Source organism: Hypomesus nipponensis, chromosome 14 (assembly GCF_054491055.1).
Source record: "Hypomesus nipponensis isolate SF chromosome 14, ASM5449105v1, whole genome shotgun sequence".
NCBI lineage: Eukaryota > Metazoa > Chordata > Actinopteri > Osmeriformes > Osmeridae > Hypomesus > Hypomesus nipponensis.
Window position 1 is genome coordinate 2972501 of NC_140374.1, and position 20050 is coordinate 2992550.

At 46.7% G+C, this 20050-nt stretch overlaps 2 protein-coding genes across 3 annotated transcripts in view; one reads left to right on the forward strand and one right to left on the reverse strand.

Annotated features, from left to right (window-relative positions):
* Positions 1 to 5489, reverse strand: part of bmal2 (basic helix-loop-helix ARNT like 2) — a 12324-nt gene extending 6835 nt beyond the window's left edge. Inside the window, exons 1-8 of one of the 2 annotated variants that reach the window (XM_084672009.1) lie at positions 5284 to 5489; positions 1990 to 2119; positions 1637 to 1690; positions 1503 to 1544; positions 1209 to 1375; positions 884 to 963; positions 333 to 425; positions 28 to 145 (exon numbers count right to left, since the gene is read on the reverse strand). In XM_084672009.1, coding sequence (XP_084528135.1) covers positions 28 to 145; positions 333 to 425; positions 884 to 963; positions 1209 to 1375; positions 1503 to 1544; positions 1637 to 1690; positions 1990 to 2119; positions 5284 to 5341 — 742 coding nt within the window. In that variant the 5' untranslated portion in view covers positions 5342 to 5489. The remainder of the gene's footprint in view (positions 1 to 27; positions 146 to 332; positions 426 to 883; positions 964 to 1208; positions 1376 to 1502; positions 1545 to 1636; positions 1691 to 1989; positions 2120 to 5283) is intronic. The other variant, XM_084672010.1, reaches the window with a different exon arrangement.
* Positions 5490 to 7681: 2192 nt separating this feature from the next.
* On the forward strand, positions 7682 to 17702 carry slc17a8 (solute carrier family 17 member 8). The gene is made up of 12 exons (XM_084672015.1): positions 7682 to 7782; positions 9904 to 10159; positions 10911 to 11029; positions 12248 to 12362; positions 12553 to 12640; positions 13957 to 14043; positions 14925 to 15067; positions 15270 to 15419; positions 15550 to 15682; positions 15806 to 15916; positions 16428 to 16555; positions 17007 to 17702. Exons 1-12 carry the CDS (start codon positions 7682 to 7684, stop codon positions 17343 to 17345), a joined length of 1770 nt encoding a protein of 589 aa, XP_084528141.1. The 3' UTR covers positions 17346 to 17702.
* Positions 17703 to 20050: the final 2348 nt, after the last annotated feature.

Consider the following 20050-nt stretch of genomic DNA (forward strand, 5'->3'; position numbering starts at 1 on the left):
GCACACACAGTAAAAAATGAAACTTACTCTTGGCATCTATGAGTCTCTCACGGGGGTAGAGCTCCGAAGCAGACAGCTGCTCCTTCACCTTGCTGATGTCTTTAGGGTGGACATAGTCAAACAGACTCTGACCAATCAGCTCCGTCTGGGGATCACAATCACCGACCTTTAAACCGACCAATCAGCTCCACTGAACTATAACTAAACCTCAATTCTGACCCTGCAACTGCTGGCAAAACGTATGGGAGGCCTTCTGACAAGGACCCTAGCAAGTTGGTTCTAATCTGGTTCTAGTACCGGGGTTCCAAACACCGCTGAAGTACAATACTCACCCGACAGTAGTTGAGTATCTTGCTGACGGACTCTGAGACAAAGACTATTTTACCTCGATCACAGCCCACCACAAACAAAAACCCATCTGCAGCCTGAACAGGAGAGAGGGAGGAGAAGAGAAGGACTCGTCGAAATCTAAATGTTAAACTGAAATGTAACGCAGTAACATGTGTGACGATGACCAGACAAGAGAAAACGTATGGTGTGTTCTGCACTGAGACCATGTCTGGGGCAGTCTTTGGGAGGTCATGTCTGTGCTATGCTGGGGGGGGGGGGGGGGCAGTCTTTGGGAGGTCATGACTGTGCTATGCTGGGGGGGTGGGGCAGTTTTTGGGAGGTCATGTCTGTGCTATGCTGGGGGGGGGGGGGGGCAGTCTTTGGGAGGTCATGTCTGTGCTATGCTGGGGGGGGGGCAGTCTTTGGGAGGTCATGTCTGTGCTACGCTGGGGGGGGGGGGCAGTCTTTGGGAGGTCATGTCTGTGCTACGCTGGGGGGGGGGGGCAGTCTTTCACAGAGATGCTGTTCCCACTGGAGCAGTTGTGATGCTCACCTTGAGGACCAAGTGCTTGAGCTCCTCGTCGGGGAGGAAGGACGGCTTGTAGTTGGCTTCTGTGAAAGAACTGGTGGAACCTGGCGGAACGAGAGCAGGGACAGGAGGAAGAGTGAGAGCACAAAGAGAGGGAGGGAGAGAAGGAGTGATGGGTTGAGTCAGAGAGAGGAAATGCTACAACTGGAGGGGAGGGGGAGGAGACTACGGAAAGGTACGTAGCGCTCCGGAAACAGGTTTCAAAAGCCCTGCATTACAATGACCAACACTTTCAGGATAGAGTCTTCTAACCCAGTCTGACACGGTTCCTGCTCTGAGGCGCACTCACTGGCGGTACCTTTGAGAGACTTGAGGTGCTGCACAGCCATACGCAGCACCGTCAGCTTGTCCAGCTTGCGCGACATGGGGTTGCAGGTGGGGATCATGGCAGACAGCTCATCGATAAGGTTGTTCATCTTGTCTCGCCGTCGCTTCTCAATCTGACTGTGGGGCTCCCTGAGAACAACCCCAGCCATAAGACCAGCAGACGCTAAAGCTGAGCTAAGCTACTTCTTACAAATCTGCACCATTGTATACAAAACCCTAATACTCCTGCTGAAGTTAGAACAAATAGCAGAAATACCTGAAGCACTTAATCTTCACATGTTGATCCTCTCCTTCAGACCTGCAGCAATGGGAGGAAAGAGGCAGAACATGTCATTTGATGGTCAGATGATGCAAACGCTGAAACCTGGAGTGGAGTCCATGACCACGTACCCATCTGGCTCCTCATCCATCTCCACATCCAGGAAAGAAGACGATTTTGTTTCTCTGGGAAGACAATGCGTGGTTAAAAAAAAACTTGGATGATTGTTTTTTTGGTTGTTGACAATAGCACCCTTCATTTCAAGACCAAACATCTAGAAATGAATACTGTAAGCAAGTGTGACTAATACACACACACACACACACACACACACACACACACACACACACACACACACACACACACACACACACACACACACACACACACACACACACACACACACACACACACACACACACACACACACACACACACACACACACACACACACACACACACACACACACACACACACACTTACTGGGTGTCCATGCTGCCCTTGCGTTTGCGAGGAAGCTCTGTGCCCGAGGACAGCGCAGCAGCTGAGGAGGCAGGCATCAAGCTGGGCACCGACAAAGAGAGGCTTTGGTTTTGCTCCACCAGCACATCCCCTGGAACACACGCACTCACACGGTTCAAGGAACGGGTAAAGCAGGGGGCATTCCGCATCATCTTACCATGCAAAGACAACAACAAACATCATTAAAAAAAGGGGACTTGCGTCACAGCCAGAGCAACCGCAACCTGCACACTGCTGCTGGTTCACATACTCCTGTCTTTAACTCGGCGCTCTACAGACCCAGTAACCTAAATAGCCATTACCAGATCAACAGAGGCTGATGTTCTAAGCCTTCTCCGTCCAGTGAAGCAACACGCTGGGGAGCATCGCGCACCGCCTGGCCACGAACTCTTACCCCACCTGATCCCCTTTCCACCACCTCTCTCACTCCTCTGACCTCCCGTCTGGCGTGTGCATCCTCGCCAGATTGACAGCTTTGGCGTCACACAGGAACCCTTCAAGTAACTCATTCATAATTACCACCAAGACTTTTTTTTTTTTTTTTTACTACGTTTTTCACTCGTATTGACACCAGAAGAAAATTGCCGCATCACATAAGCGGAGATGGAGGAGGGTTTTCTGATAGGCTACACACCACTGCAATGATGCCAGTTGTATAAGCATCGACAACAAAATGAGGCTGTGTGAACCACGGAGGCAGGGGTGGGCTGAGCGGCCTACAAGTAAGTGCTGTCACCAGCGATGGTGCCAGGAAACACAAGAAGCTAAAAGGACACACAGAAATATTTATGGTATGCTGCAGGTCATGTCACCACAACAAAAGAAGGGGCCACAGCGAGCAAGGACAGGGTCTCTTCTGATTGGATGAGTTACAGATCAATAAAGACATGACTTGAGGACAAAGTCAGGCATGTGGCTGGAAGATAGCAGGATCTTCTTCCCAAACAAGGCTAGACCGTCTCTATATTTACACGCACAATGTCAAATAATGATGGGAGTTTATTGCGAACAACTGAAGAATTTGTGTTTGTCAAGTCACATTCTGAAACGTAACCACTGAAAAGAAGAATAACAGTTGTATTGATATTGATGGAGGGAAACAGAACAGAAGTGATCTGGGACAGAACGTGGAGTACAATAGGAGCTTGACAACACAACTCTTCTACCTCGGCCTGACCCCACGATAACTTCATTAGTTCAGGCCCATGATCGACTATACAAAACCATCACAGCTTGGCCAGGGGACGAAAGCAGTTCACTTTGACCATCAGTCTGACAGGGAGAGTTGTACCTCGCCCGGCGTGCTTCAGGTTAGCGATGATTATCCAGCTCGCCCTTAACACTGCATAACAGACTTTGCCATTGAACAACATCTCAAATGTTTGGATGCAGGCGTTTTCCACGTCGTAAACTGGTGATCTTGACCTACAAATCACTGCCTTTCCACACGAGTGCTTTGACCCTATCAACACACTCCACCTTCACACACAGCTTTCAATGTGACTGACTAACAGCCTCCATTTGTGAGAGCAGGAGCAGCACAGGCATTCAGAAGGAGAACGACACAGACATACTATTGGCTGTATACTATTGATACCTTCTACCCTAGAAACACAGGGCTTGTGTACCAAAGAACATGTCCTTTAAACAAATTAGCCTTCATTTGACATGACTTCCTGATGATGTCAGCATCAGAGGTTCGAGTCACTTCCTGGCTACTGAGATGGGCTTGGGGGAGGGTAGGCTCGTAGGTCAATGTTACAGAGATAGCTTAAGAAAACACATAGAAGATGTGTGTGCAGGCAGGGGCATATCCTTGTTAACACATAATCATGATACTTATTTTATTTAAAAAGGTAAACCATGTAACCAACTGTCATTAAGACCTAGTATTAAACCTGACACCCCATGACTACAATTGTGATGATGAACATGTCAATATCAACACATATTAAACACTGCCTAATCCTCCTTTACAAACAAAGAAAGCTGATCCATTTGAGATCCTATTTAAATCACCATGGGGCAAATAGATTGAGACATGTTAGTGCACTTTGGAGTGTTATCCAATATTACAGAAGTATCACACTTCAGAAATAACATAAGTTTCAGTATCCACACTTAAGCATGTTTCAGCTAAAGTAGATAAACGTGAGAGTATAACAAACCCAAGAGGATCCAAAAGGAATAAGCGGTCACGGTGGCCCATAACAAGAGCTGCTAGTTTGACCTACATATTATATAACCGTCACACAACTGCACGTACACGTGTAGGCTGCATAACAATACGACAATGTTTTTATTTTTTATTGAAATAAAAAAGAAACTTAATGCACCTCACCACAGAATGTGCAGTAAATATACAATTTTAACTAGATTTAGCAGTCGCTCAATACAGGTTACAACAGACATAATTAGGAATTATTCTAAATAAAAAACAATACGGTGAAGACAATAAGTTTTATATTATCCACAATTCAATTTGTACTGATAATGTATTGCTTTTTAAATTAACCCATTGCTCTCAAAACTAAGGCTAAATGTGTAAGCTCACAATGGCCCTAATTGGACGAGGACTGTGACACTAACCTACAAGTATAGCCAGTTTTTTTTTCTTCTTCTCAATAATACGCTATTGCAAAAAGGAAGACCATAAAAAGTGGCCTAACCAAACCACATCGAGAAATCCTCCTTTGTCACACAAACATCCAAATAGTCTCAGTTTCACATGCTAAACTTTCAACATACCGACAAACAATTCCAAATTGCGCAACTATTCTTTTAAATGTAACCGACCAATAAGGGCAATAACCTTTAATGTTTATTATTTTTAGCATATCATAGACATGGATGTTTATCGTGGGCCATGTTAAGATCCTATAGAATAATAGCTTAGGCTATAGGAGTACCTATTTGCAACTATGCTAAGCTATGAGCGCAAACCCTTACACACAAGCTTGTGATCGTGCAATAGTCCTCAGTTACCGTTGTAAACATCAACAGTGTTATATGTTAACAAACTAAATGTTCATTTTTGCTACATTTTTCAAAAAAGTGCCTTAGCAGCCAGTTTGCTCTACTGATCTACTGACCTAGTTTCGGCACACAGCGAATGGCTTATGGCCACAACCATTGATAAACTCCCGAACCGTTTCCTGGTAGCCCTACATACACTGCTTTGGCGAAAAGCCGCAACAAAAAAATAATACAAAATTGAATTTGCTATTATTTGAAAACTGACAGTGTCGGGTTTACCTGTCTGTTCCCCTATCGCTCTGTCACCGCCACCAGCCGCTGCATTCCTCGCCGACATGGCTGGAGCCGGTGCACCGGGGCCCAGTACTCCACTGCATGTGGAAGAAGCAGTATATGTTGATAGGAGAGGTAGCCGGGGAGGAGGGGGGAGAGTGAGTTGTATAATTGCCTTATTTTTTTTCTTCTTGGGGGGCGGGGGTTAGTGAGAGAGAGGGGACACAGAAACGTGCGAGGAAAGTACACGGTGTAATCAGAGCAGCAGCAGCGCTGAATTCCGGGAAAACGCGGAAGACTATTCGGTTTCATCACGCCTCCCGCCATCTAGTGGTGACATGCGGTAGCGACGCTCACGTGCACCGAGCCCAGATTGGATTTGAACTGCTTCATTTACCTTATTTAGAAACGCAAAAGCGATCGGCGCAATGGAAACATAGTTGTGTTTCGACTTTGGGCGATTAACTGCCTACTGTAGATGGAAGAGTCACACATTCTTGTCCACACACACACACACACACACACAAAAAACACAGACACGCCTACCTTTTTATAAATATCGGTACGGACCGAGCACGGAAAGTGATCCTTTTAAAATTGACAATGTGGGTTATGCCCCCATTGGTTACATTCGGGAGCAGCAGCGTGGGGATTTTTTTGGCAATGATTGAAAGAAAAGTAGCCTCTAATGCCATTATCATGTTAGCTACTCCTAATCTTAAATTTGTTGTGTGTATGTTCAACACACGGAAATCTGGAAACGCGCGTCACTGCTTCGCTTTACCACTAGATGGCGGTCAAGACTCTAACATCGACAGTAGGCTAGACCTAACTAACCCAGACTTTAATTGTCTGGTTAAAAATAATTAAAACATGACCGGGAGACCGTGGCTCAAATGTTAAGATGAACGATTAGGGGGAAAAAAACTATACAACGCAGCCTACACAATATTTAAGCAACAATTGACAGAACGCATAAAGGGTTGTAGACTACTGATCTTGTAACATGCATCTCCTGGCAGAAACATTCAAGTAGGGGATATTAAAGGCTACATTTCTACTCTTTGGGTCACGGCCTCGAACGAGAGAAAGATGCTTTCAGGCACCGATGGCATTATAGCAGCGGAGTCCAGGTGATTTGTGGCTCACGCCGGTGTTCCGGCCAGTAGCAGCAACAGCACCTGTAGCCTAAAACAAAGCCTGAGAGCATCCCAACCTGTCCTACGGATGAATCTTTAAATATAATTATCTGAATTTTAAAACAATTGGTGCATATTTAATGAGCAGGAAAAGGCGGGTTTGTCCTAACAGTTAATCATGCATTTGGTTAGGGGAATACCCCAAAGTTGCCGACAAAAAAGTGAGTGCAATTTAATCTGGCAGAAAAGTGTGACTGCGGGAATGGAAGATCAGTTTCTCATTTCATAGGCAGGCAGTAACGTTAATTAGCGCGTTGGCTGACCTGGATGCGCTGGGAAGGAATGGGGCGTACTTGGAATCTAATGTATACCTCTTAAATTACACCTGCGCACATGTTACACCGCGCAACAGACAACTAGCCTTGTCTCTGTTGAATGCGGTTTGTCAATCCTGTCAATATTTAATCCCTCATCCTCGGGTCTGGTGTCAAATGAACCTGCCTGTCTGGTTGACGATATGGCGCAAGGAGACTGGCGGGAGGGAGGATAGAGGGAGCAGGGGCGGGCACTGGAGGCCAGGTATCCCATTCCCTCCTCACCCAGAACAGTGGATCAATCAGATGAAGAGGACATCAGAGAGATCCTCTCTGTTCTACTGCAGCTATCCAAGCTTGAAAATGCCCAGCTGCTGAAGGATTCACTTTACACAATCTCTATCCCTGGCTCTTCGCTCGCTTTCTCACTCTCCTGCATTTCTCTTTTCATTTGAACATCCAAGAAATGACTCTACCCACTCCCCTTAGACCAGGGGGAGCCCATCTGACACATCACCTCAGCCATCTTACCCCTCCTCCCTTGCTGCCCACCCTTCGCTTATCTCTCTGTCAGACCTGCTGGTAGTTCTGCCCCTCAGAGGGGAGCGCAGAGGAGCAGCCTGTCTCACATCTCAGGACCCCTGGCACCAACCAGAGGAGCAGCCTGTCTCACATCTCAGGACCCCTGGCACCAACCAGAGGAGCAGCCTGTCTCACATCTCAGGACCCCCGGCACCAACCAGAGGAGCAGCCTGTCTCACATCTCAGGACCCCCGGCACCAGCCACAGGAGCAGCCTGTCTCACATATTAGGAGGGATCTGATGGAAGCTTGGAACTGTTGGACGATGAGCCACCACGTCTAGCGGAACAAACCGGAGCAGAGAGGCACAGAGATACAGTCTGAGGAAGTCAGAGAGGAGGAGGAGGGGAACGGAGAGAAGAGAGGGAAGATGCCGTTCGGGGGGTTTGCCGGTCTGAAGGAGCGGGTGTTGAATCCGGGGAAAGAGGAGGTGAAGAACACCATAGGAGACTCTCTGGGAAACATACAGAGGTGAGTTGGGAGGACGGGGAGCAGGACTGGGCGCACTGGACCTAGGGGAATTAGGAGGGAAGGAAATGGTCATATGATTGACAAGAATGGCACAGTTATGGGTTAAGACTACGGCTAGCACAACAACTCTGTTTTATAACATTTTATTGTAATACATTTCCTAGCCCTGAACAAGTCTGTTGAAATATGTACATATTTTACCATCCTGATTGTGCATGGTAAGAAACAATAGGACCACGGCGTCAGGACAAGCTTTGAGAGGAACCGCGCAAAAAACTCGAAGCCAGTTGCAGGTTCAGCTCAACATGTTCAGAGATCCTGAAGATACATGAATATTTGATTTGTTTGCTAGCCAGCCAAAGCAAGTAATGTAATCATGGAATTTCTTTTTTTAAAACAGAGGTGCATATTTTACAAGGAGAAGGAAGTATGGTACCTTCAGCATATGAGGTAGATGCTTGTCTTTCAGGGAGATAAAACATGCAAGTAGGCAATTTCCTGTGAAATGAAAATGAGTATGTTTGGAGCCAATGTGTTCAACTATACCTACTGTCAAATATGAAGATTATTTTACAGGGATTTGAAGAAAAAGAACTAATTTTACACTAACCCAGTATTTTTATTTATTGTGGACTATAGGATCACTAAGACAAAACATCTTACAACTAAAATCCATAAAATAATTATGAAATTATTATTAATAAATAAAACATAACACTAGAATATAAAAAACACCTATATAATCAGTTATATATTCATTCATTTACTCACTAATATTATTGGAAGATTGTATTGACTGAGGCTTAATTTTCCCTTGACAATGAAACCTGGCACGATGTAATCCAGAATGCTCTGGGAAACATTTGTATTATTCAAGGGCCATTTATTATTGATTCTTCTAAGCAATCGATCTTAGTTTATTAGCCGGTCTCTGCAAGCTTTAGGCGGGAACTCTGTGAGCCGTTGAGGACAAAATGGGTCCTATAGGTGTCTGTTTAATAATGAACACACCCCAAAAGCAAAATGGCAGACGTGATTTATGGTTCTTATCAGTCACATCACTCAGAACATCTCAGCTACTACGACTCCGGTCTCCATCTGTGGTCTTGTATGTGAACGCCTGATTAGAGAGATTGAGTGAGAGACTGAGAAACAGGTATGAGATGCATCATGATAGTTTGGTTCACATTCACGCTGTTTGTGCTCTGGTGGTCCCTAAAAAGCAGACCGTGGTCTAGTCCAGTCACAATCACTTTTTACTTACAATACCCATTGTACCACAGCAGAGATGCTAACGGTGTAAAGGCTGTTCTCTCATTACCACCATTTAAGACCGATGTCCTGTTTTAGTTAAATGTCTTACAGTAACATTAAAAAGGATAGCAAAATTGTTTAAGGGGTCCAAATGTTTTTCTCTCTCAGAGACAAAAATGGATTTTCAGGGACAAACGAGAGCCAGTATGTTGTATTAGCACTGTGTGGTCATTTCCTGTCTCTGATAATGATCGACTGCTTTCCTAGCTCGTCTTCAGGTGTATCTCAGACTTGGTGGAGTAGCACCAAGAGCAGGAGGAGGAGGGGGGGGGGGGAAATGTGTGTGTGTGGTGAGGGAGAGCAGTTTGGCCAGTGAGCACTTGTTCTTTCCTTGTTGTCTCCTCTGTTTGTCATCCATGAAGTGATGCCAGGCTGGAGAAGCACCCCCCCCCCCCGCGCGCCCGCACACACACACACACACACACACACACACACACACACACACCACAGTGAATGTCCTTTCAGAACAGGGGATAGAAAGGTCCCCCACACCCCGCCTCCCTAACCCTTCATTACATTCTGGAAAGGAACTCAGGTGCACATCAGAAACAGTAAGTCTGGGGTCCAGCAAAGAGGAACTCTGGTTAATGGAACAAGTGTGGGGCGGAATCACAGATGCGTGTTGACCTTATCAGAAGTACCTTCTGGGTTTGCCCGCTGTCTGAAAGACTGTAAAGTTATTCCATAGCCTGGTTGTCCTCAAATAATTTACAAACAGCAAAAGGCACATAGTCTCCCAATCTCATGATCATTATCTATACACACAGTACGTTAAATGTAGGATATTTCCTAAAATTTCCCCTGCAGGAAAATCGATGGCAGCAATGTGGATGAAGAGGACCAGATTGAGCTGACGGAGGACGGGCGTCCGGTGGTGGCCCCGCCCCGAGCCCCGCCCCTCCTGGACTGCGGCTGCTTTGGCCTGCCCAAGCGCTACATCATCGCCATGCTCAGCGGCCTCGGGTTCTGCATCTCCTTCGGCATCCGCTGCAACCTGGGCGTGGCCATCGTGGAGATGGTCAACAACAACACCGTCTACATCAATGGGACCCCTGTTCTCCAGGTACTGAAGGGCTGTGTTTATGGACCCCTGTTCACCAGGTGCTGAGGGGCTGTGTTTATGGACCCCTGTTCACCAGGTGCTGAAGGGCTGTGTTTATGGACCCCTGTTCTCCAGGTACTGAAGGGCTGTGTTTATGGACCCCTGTTCTCCAGGTACTGAAGGGCTGTGTTTATGGACCCCTGTTCACCAGGTGCTGAGGGGCTGTGTTTATGGAGGCCTGGAGGGACTTGGGATCAGTGAGGGGGTAGCTGTCCTCTAGGCTGGGTCATGTGTTCCCTTGATTAGGGGACAGTTGGTCTAAAATTGGGGACATTTGTTCCCCAGGTTACAGGATTCTGTAAATTAGAGGGTGTCTGTTCCCTAGTTTAGGGATGTTTTATGCATCAATAAAGTTGCTATTTTCTTCGTCAAGTTATGCATACATTATTCATAGAGGCACTGTTGGTTATTCTGCAATCACAGTTTTTACCATCACCAATGAAAGCTTATAAATATATAACAAATAACAAACAATTGTTACAAAATGTTCCATGTGTCCACTTATAGTAATTAACCCAATCAATGATGGATTGTTTGAACAAAGAAGCTACATCAAAAAAAGTGCACATTATTCGCAGCCTTTCATATCAAGTTCAAGTGGTCAGCTTCATCACCCAAACCTTCGATGGTCCTCAGTAAAATAATAGCTGGAAACACACCCAAACACACAGCACCATTTGACCAGACTAACCCTAACCCTTCTGTTCTCCAGCCAGCTCAGTTTAACTGGGACCCAGAGACGGTGGGGCTGATCCACGGCTCCTTCTTCTGGGGCTACATTGTCACTCAGATCCCTGGAGGCTTCATCTCCAACAAGCTGGCAGCCAACAGGTGAGGGACACACAGGGTCCCCTGGGACAGGACCCCCTGGGGTGTGTGTGACTGTGTGTGTGTGACTGTGTGTGTGACTGTGTGTGTGACTGTCAATGTGACTGTGTGTGACTGTGTGTGTGACTGTGTGTGTGACTGTGTGTGTGACTGTGTGTGTGACTGTGAATGTGACTGTGTGTGACTGTGTGTGTGACTGTGTGTGTGACTGTGTGTGTGACTGTGTGTTTGACTGTGTGTGACTGTGTGTGTGACTGTGTGTGACTGTGTGTGTGACTGTGTGTGTGACTGTGTATGTGACTGTGTGTGTGACTGTGTTTGTGACTGTGTATGTGACTGTGTGTGTGACTGTGTGTGTGACTGTGTGTGTGACTGTGTGTGACTGTGTGTGTGACTGTGTGTGTGACTGTGTGTGACTGTGTGTGTGACTGTGTGTTTGACTGTGTGTGACTGTGTGTTTGACTGTGTGTGACTGTGTGTGTGTGACTGTGTGTGTGACTGTGTGTGTGACTGTGTGTGTGTGTGACTGTGTGCGCGAGGTAAGGGTTAAGGCGGGGAGTGAGGTGATGTGCAGATAGCGGCCCGGCTGTAATGACAGCTCTGCAGGAAAGAGGCACATGCGGATGACAGAGTTAATAATAAAAGATTCAGAGTCTGATTCCTCGCTGAAACACCAGACGCTGGAATATTACAAGTGTCACGAACGACGCTGTTTTGGAAACGGGGCGAGTGGGGGAGGGGGGGGGGGCGGCCACGCTGGTGAGGAAGCAGAACTGCTCGGTTCAGAATGGCATCTCTGGATCGGTGTTGTGGGTCCAGTGTGAGGCCTGTCAGTCTGGGGTGGGGGCGTGGGTTTGAGGAGCGGGGGGGGGGGGGGGGGGTCATCACCTGTCTGATCAGAGTGCTGGCAGAGATGGGAGACAGGCAGAGAATGGGAGACAGGCAGAGGATAGGAGACAGGCAGAGGATGGGAGACAGGCAGAGGATGGGAGACAGGCAGAGGGACAGATTAGGATCTGTGACTGCTGAGATGGGAGGGAGACAGGCAATAAGGACGTAGTGCCAAAGCCACAAACCCATAAACCTGGATCACTCGGGCGTGTTTATGACACATCAACGAGGACTGTGGTGAACACACACACAAGTGTGTGCACATACACACTCTCATATGCACGGGCCTTAATTGTATCCTACAATCCAACGACGGTAGTGTTTCCGCAGGGTGTTTGGTTTGGCCATCTTCCTGACGTCCATGCTGAACATGCTCATCCCCTCAGCAGCCAGGACCCACTATGGCTGCGTCCTGTTTGTCCGTATCCTGCAGGGCCTCGTGGAGGTGAGGGGTCTCCCATCGCAAATCTCAGGGGAGGCAACACAGACGACCTTTGTGACCCCACAAAAGTTATATAAAAAAACAAAACAAAAGAAACATATACATCAGACATATATTTGGACATATTTCAGGTGTAAGAAGTAGTTGATGAACTTGTTGAGAGGATGTTGTCTCCCAATGTCCGCCTCTGCAGGGAGTAACCTACCCAGCATGCCATGGGATGTGGGCTAAATGGGCCCCCCCCCTGGAGAGAAGCCGCCTCGCAACGACCTCCTTCTGCGGTGAGCTCTGACGACACACATCACTGTCCACTCATTAGCAGCTTGTCTGGAGCATGTCGAAGCAGTGAATGGATGTGAGTTGTGTTCCTTGTCATTAGAATCCTTAGAGCTAATCAACATTCTCCAAAAACAGTGTATTCTATACCACGGTTGAGGATTTGAACTCCATGTGATAATAGCTACACTTATAGGTGACAAAAATAAGCAGAAGAAAGAGGTACTGACATCTGAATGTTTTGCAGATTATATACTAGTCAACACACCACTGTTTATTTTAACCACACACACACACACACACACACTCTCACATAAGTAGATACGCACACTGTCACACACACACTCAGACACACCACACAACACACACACCGTCACACACACAATTACTCAAATAGAGTAATTGACCTTCTACTTAGTTGTTCTCTCTGTGCAGAGATGTTTAGCATCCTGAGTGTGGCAGTTGGGGGAACAGGAAAGAGGGCTATTTTGTTTAGCAGATGTCCGCTGTTGTTCTCCTTGAAACGTATCCCAACAGACGTCCCCCACAATAAACTGATGCCATGACAACCCCAGCATGCAAACCCTCTTGCCGTGGCTCAGTGAATGAAGCCAGGATCACCTGCTCCCTCTGAAGTAGCTTCTCTCCCATTCAAACTAATGAAGTGACATTTTCCCCACTGTACAAAAGCACATTCATGCTTCCCTCTCTGTTAAGAACAAGTGTTTAGAAGCCTATCAGAATTATTAGAATGTACAATCGCGTACCGTCTCTGTCACGTTGTGCTACAGTTAGAATGTTGTTGATTCTCCTCCCCTGTACGAACATAACTGAATATTAGAGTGATTCAAAGGATAACTGAATCCTCCTTATGTAAACGTACACTATGTCTGTATATGTGTAAATACATACAAATGTCTCACTTATGTAAACTCACACAGCCAATCATTTAGACATTACCTGCACATGGATACAGTGCTCCAACTATAGAAGTGACTGAGGTCTGGTTAGTTACAGCATGGTGCGTACGGTATCTTCGGTACCGCTTCCTACAGTGTTAGCAGTGCTAGGGATTCAGGTGGCAGAGCGGTTAGTGATTCGGGCTGTTAATCAGAAGGTTGTCAGTTCGATTCCCGGCTGCGCCAAATGACGTTGTGTCCTTGGGCAAGGCACCTCACTCTACTTACCTCGGGGGGAATGTCCCTTTACTTACTGTAAGTCGCTCTGGATAAGAGCGTCTGCTAAATGACTAAAAAATGTTTAAAAAAAGCAGCAATACTTTAGCTGCGTGTATGTGTCTGATACAGCGTTTGTGTTGCAGGCTCCTATGCTGGAGCGGTGATCGCCATGCCTCTGGCAGGGGTGCTGGTCCAATACGTAGGGTGGCCTTCTGTCTTCTATATCTATGGTGAGAACATGTTATAGGGTGGAAAGAACAACTCAATATCTGGGTGGACCAAGTTTTGACCTCCCACTGTGGCAGAGCCCAGGACGCAACCGGCGACAGAAGAAGAAGGTGCATGTCAGGAGTTGTAGAACGTTCTATCTGAAGCGAAGCGAAGCCAAAGTGATGAGTCACAGATCAGTGTCTGCCTGTAGAGACTTCCATTGTCCAGGATGACATCAGTTAAACACATGTGCCGAAGTTTGGACAGTCTCGATGGAAATGACTCAAGATAGAGATTATTCAGACAGAGGTCTGGAAACTGGTACTTAATGGTGATGAACTGAATCTAAGATAAATGTAGAGCCTTAATTGGATGAGTTTATAACAACGGCCTTCAGAGACAGGTGACAAGGATCCACAGCTGTTGAGTAATGCTTCGTATAATGCACTAGGTGTCACTTTAGTGACATGCTAAAACAGTGTTAGTCCAAACCCAGCAGTTTTGACACCACAACTTGTAGCCCTCTAACTACTGTGGTTAGTAAGCTTGGTCCAATATCTGAGCTGTTAGCTAATCAAGATGGAGCCCACTCACACCGTCTCTGGACCAATAGAATCGCTGCAGCTCCTCCTTGATGTCATCTCATGATTAATCGACCAAAATGAACATCTCTTAAGCATGGATGACTAATCCTTGGGTGATTAATCTGTTCAGTTCAGAGTTCACGTGGTCTAATGAAATTCTGTCAGACTGTCTGAACTCCCCCCCCACCCCCCCACCCCCTGCACCAATTACATACGAGCACTAATGAGTGAATTTACTACAGAACACGAACATGTCGATGTCATCCCATGGGACAGAACTTATGGGGATCGGGGTGTTTTTTCATGGTGTTCTCCAGGTGTGTTTGGGTTCATCTGGTATATCTTCTGGCTGCTGCTGGCCTACGGAAGCCCTGCAGAGCATCCCACCATCAGTGAGGAGGAGAGGATCTACATCGAGACCACCATCGGCGAGGGGGTGAAGCTCCTGAGCGCTACTGAGGTAAGCTTCTCCGACCACGCTTGACAGCCAGCTTCTGCAAAAAATCTGGTGGTACAACAAGATAACTAGAGTTAGTCAAGGTTCAGGTACACAGTTTAAAGAAGCTTGGTTAAACAGATCAAACATGTAAAGTGTATGATGACCTTTGTGTCTGTTAAATCAGCCTCCTTCTACCCCCCCCCCCCTTTCTTTGCCACCTCAGAAGTTTAAGACTCCGTGGCGCCGATTCTTCACATCCATGCCCGTTTACGCCATCATTGTGGCTAACTTCTGCCGCAGCTGGACCTTCTACCTGCTCCTCATCAGCCAGCCCGCCTACTTCGAAGAGGTCTTTGGTTTCCCCATCAGCAAGGTCGGTTTTGATCGTCAGTAAGGTCGGCTTCCCCATCAGCAAGTTAGGCTTTACCAATCAGCAACTTCAATTCATTGGGGTTCATCGCTAATGCTTGTCTTAACCTACAGTCTTCCTGTCCTCTGTGTAGGTGGGTCTCCTGTCTGCAGTGCCCCACATGGTCATGACCATCATTGTGCCAATCGGGGGCCAGCTGGCAGACTTCCTCCGCAGCAACAAAATCATGTCCACCACCAACGTGCGAAAAATCATGAACTGCGGAGGTAGACAACTCTTCAGTCATTGGGTACCCCCAGAGGTGGGGGTGTTACGGCTGTGCGAGGCCTCTCCTCGAGCCATGTGACGAGGCCTTGTCTTGAGCCTGTGTTCTGCCCCCCCCCCTGCAGGGTTTGGGATGGAGGCCACCCTGCTGCTGGTGGTGGGCTTCTCCCACACGCGAGGCGTGGCCATCTCCTTCCTGGTCCTGGCTGTGGGCTTCAGTGGGTTCGCCATTTCCGGTAAAAAAAAAAAAAAACCCTGGATGGTCTGATCAAGTGTGTCATGCTATTGGCATGTACTGGACTTGAGTGAAACAGGTCTAAGAGGCACAGATATGAAGGCTAAGTGGTCTTGATCAAGTGGTCTTGTCGTCATGCGGTCTAGTTATGTTGATTTCTGTGGCGTATCTTTTGCTTTCGCGTCTCCTCTTCCATTGTTGTTCACAATTGCCTCATGAACAGCAGCTGAGAGCAAACGGCAACACTCTCCTTTGAGTCAGAGGAGGAATATTTTCAACTCTCCACTCTACTTCCCTGAATATTTCATAAACTGTTGGCAGGGCAACGAAAGAGAGACAGATTTCAATGTTTCAAGCTGCAGTCATAGACTGCACGGCTATGTGGCCTACAACGAATGGCTGTAATTACAATTCCATTGCCGGCAGACATTAATATTATTGAAGGCGCTGCTGGTTAGAAACAGTGGTTAGTATTCCTAATCATGGACTGACCACGTCCTCCACTCCCTTAGGCTTCAACGTAAACCATTTGGACATCGCCCCTCGCTACGCCAGCATCCTCATGGGAATCTCCAACGGGGTTGGAACCCTGTCTGGGATGGTCTGTCCTCTGATCGTCGGGGCCCTGACTAAAAACAAGGTTAGCCTGAATAGGATAAACCATGATGCTAATCATTTTACATTTACATTCATTCATTTAGCAGACGCTTTTATCCAAAGCGACTTCCAAGAGAGAGCTTTACAAAGTGCATAGATCACTGATAATAACAACAAGATAGCCCCAAAGCATTGCAGAAGCACACATTTTGAACACACATTGTTTATGACATAGAATAATACTTTTTTAAGACGAATCATGTGCATAGTTGGATTACGTTAATTCAATACCTGAGAACTTCACAACATCATCCCACTTGTGGAACAAAGCAGCTAATGCTTCTGTGAAAATAAAATATAATATAGATTATATTATAGACCTCTAAAAAACGATATTATAATGTTACTAAACTGTTATTGCAAGGATGAAAGCCATCTTCATGTAATATGCCTGTATTATAAGGTCACATGTTCACTCTTCCAATGTATGATAGACTCGTCTGGAGTGGCAACATGTGTTTATCATCGCATCCATGGTGCACTACACCGGAGTGATCTTCTACGCCATATTCGCTTCGGGGGAGAAGCAGGAGTGGGCAGACCCGGAGGACACCAGCGAGGACAAGGCCGGCATCTTGGACGATGACGAGCTGGCCGAGGAGTCGGAGCTCAACAGCAGCGGCTCCCTGGCAAACCAGAAGAGCTATGGCACCTCGGAAACCATCGTTGGCCGCAAGAAAGGCTGGAAGAAGAATAGAGGCGTGACCATGCAGGAGGATGAGGATGGGAACCCTCACTGTGGGAATGGGAACTTCCAGGACCAGTACCAGTGATACCCCCTCCGGGGGTCAGAACTTTCCCTCCCCTATTCCCCACAAACCTGGGGTCAAATGCCTGTGGGACTGTATGAGGTAAAAAAAAATCACCAATCTGTCGGTGATGAAAAACTGGCTTTTTGTTGTTGTTTAATCCATGATACTCATTTGACGGTTTTACCTCATACTTAAACTATAGTTTGTATTTGTATTTTGACTTGTCTGACCCGTGAACTGAATGTGCAGATGAAAACATAGTTTGGCGTACCTATGATGGTTGTACATAGTTTTGTTGGAAGATTTTGTGTCAGCTATGCAAGTAAAGAGTGTGTGTTTCTGTGGAATGTGAGTGGTCCTGTGGTGTTAGCATTCAGCTCGGGAGAACATCAACCACAGGGTTAGATTTACAAGCTTGCGCTGTTTTCTTTTGCTCATACTATTTGGGGTACCCCCTCGCACCCCCTGATGCAGTATTTTCAGACTTGTAAACTTTATTCACATTGCCCTAGACAGCCCCATGGCAACAGAGGGCTGTACACATACAGAGGACAGTCTGAATACAGTCATAATACAGAGGACTTGTATAGGTGGGTACCTCTAACTGACCAGACAGAACTTACATTGTATCTCTGACCATCGTGTTTTGTTTCTTTATGAATAAGGAGTTGAACCCAGACACTTCCTAAAGCACTGCAATCCACTACTCAGAATAAGGCATTTTCACAACAAAAAAGTATGAATTATGAATCTTAAAATGTTTAATTATCCGAACATACATTATTATAGAAATATGAAAGGGAATATGAAACTAATAAGTTTCTTTTGTACATTATTTTCTTTCTGTTTGCTTTTTCATTTGATATGCACTTTAATATTTAGAGCTTTTAACATTGATATGGTTGATCCTGTATTGGGTTCACAGTTTTATGAATCTACCATCCAAAAGTCAGAAATAATCATTGATCATTTCTGACCATTTAGTCATGTGACCATTTAGTCATGTGACCATTTATTTATGTGAAAACAGCTGTTCTTCATCTTAACTTCGGAACTCGTTGATGATTCAAAAAACTTGGATAACATTACCCATTAAAGTGCAATTTGTCATACGCTTTAATGGAAAATAAAACAACACCGTCTCAAAGCAGTATATTGAAAAAGGGCATGTGATTATGATAATGACAGCAATGTTAACCACTAAAATTCATTATTGTGGTAGTCCACAGTCCTGCTAGCACTAGGGACAGTGGCCCAGTCCTTCTAGCTCTAGGGACAGTGGCCCAGTCCTGCTAGCTCTAGGGACAGTGGCCCAGTCCTGCTAGCTCTAGGGACAGTGGCCCAGTCCTGCTAGCACTAAGGACAGTGGCCCAGTCCTGCTAGCTCTAGGGACAGTGGCCCAGTCTTGCTAGCTCTAGTAGGGACAGTGGCCCAGTCCTGCTAGCTCTAGGGACAGTGGCCCAGTCCTGCTAGCACTAAGGACAGTGGCCCAGTCCTGCTAGCTCTAGGGACAGTGGCCCAGTCCTGCTAGCACTAAGGACAGTGGCCCAGTCCTGCTAGCTCTAGGGACAGTGGCCCAGTCCTGCTAGCACTAAGGACAGTGGCCCAGTCCTGCTAGCTCTAGGGACAGTGGCCCAGTCCTGCTAGCTCTAGGGACAGTGGCCCAGTCCTGCTAGCACTAAGGACAGTGGCCCAGTCCTGCTAGCTCTAGGGACAGTGGCCCAGTCCTGCTAGCACTAAGGACAGTGGCCCAGTCCTGCTAGCTCTAGGGACAGTGGCCCAGTCCTGCTAGCACTAAGGACAGTGGCCCAGTCCTGCTAGCTCTAGGGACAGTGGCCCAGTCCTGCTAGCACTAAGGACAGTGGCCCAGTCCTGCTAGCCCTAGGGACAGTGGCCCAGTCCTGCTAGCTCTAGGGACAGTGGCCCAAGCCGCCTCACGGCCAGGTTGTGTGCGCCCCCCCCATGTAAAAACACACCAATCACTAAGACTCACACATTCCTGTAAAATAAGTTTATTAAAATAAACTGAAAACCAATGAAACCCACCACTACACAGGTGTACAAAATAATTGTTTCCACACCATCTCTAATGAAATTGACGAATTAAATAATGAAAAAATCATCATTATCCCCTGCTTGCACCCATGTTCTGGCAGAAACCAGACAGCCGCCTTCAGCAGCTGTTTGTTGACCGGTGCTGCCCTGACTCCCCACAGACTTTTGACTGCTCTGGTTTTAATCTCTCACAGTAAACATTCTCAAGCTTATCGTGTCTGTTAAAAACGCCAGTAGTCTGCATCACTCTTTCTAAAGCCCATAATTAGTCGGACACTTTATCCAACCTTCCACAGAAGCGTTGTCTTTAGTTAGACAGGCTATGCCGTCGGATTGCAAACAGACACCAACTAACTGTCTGTTGCATGGCTGTGAATGAGTGCTTTGAGAAAGAGAGAGAGAAATGCTGTCTAAAGGCCTTCTGTCTTTAAAGACCAGCACGGCGTTTCGTTATCTGCCATTGTATGCTAACGAGTGGCTGTGCTGGTAGGGTTCAAGGTCACGGACCTTGTTATCGTAGCGTTTTTGCGACAGTCCTTGAAAGCTTGTTTGAGGAGGGAGCATGCCCGGGTCCTGCCAGGTCTGAATACTAGCACGACGTTTGAACGGCTTATCTCCTCATCAGGGATTTTTACAGTTTGCCGGTGATTCACATCAGGACATAAAGATGA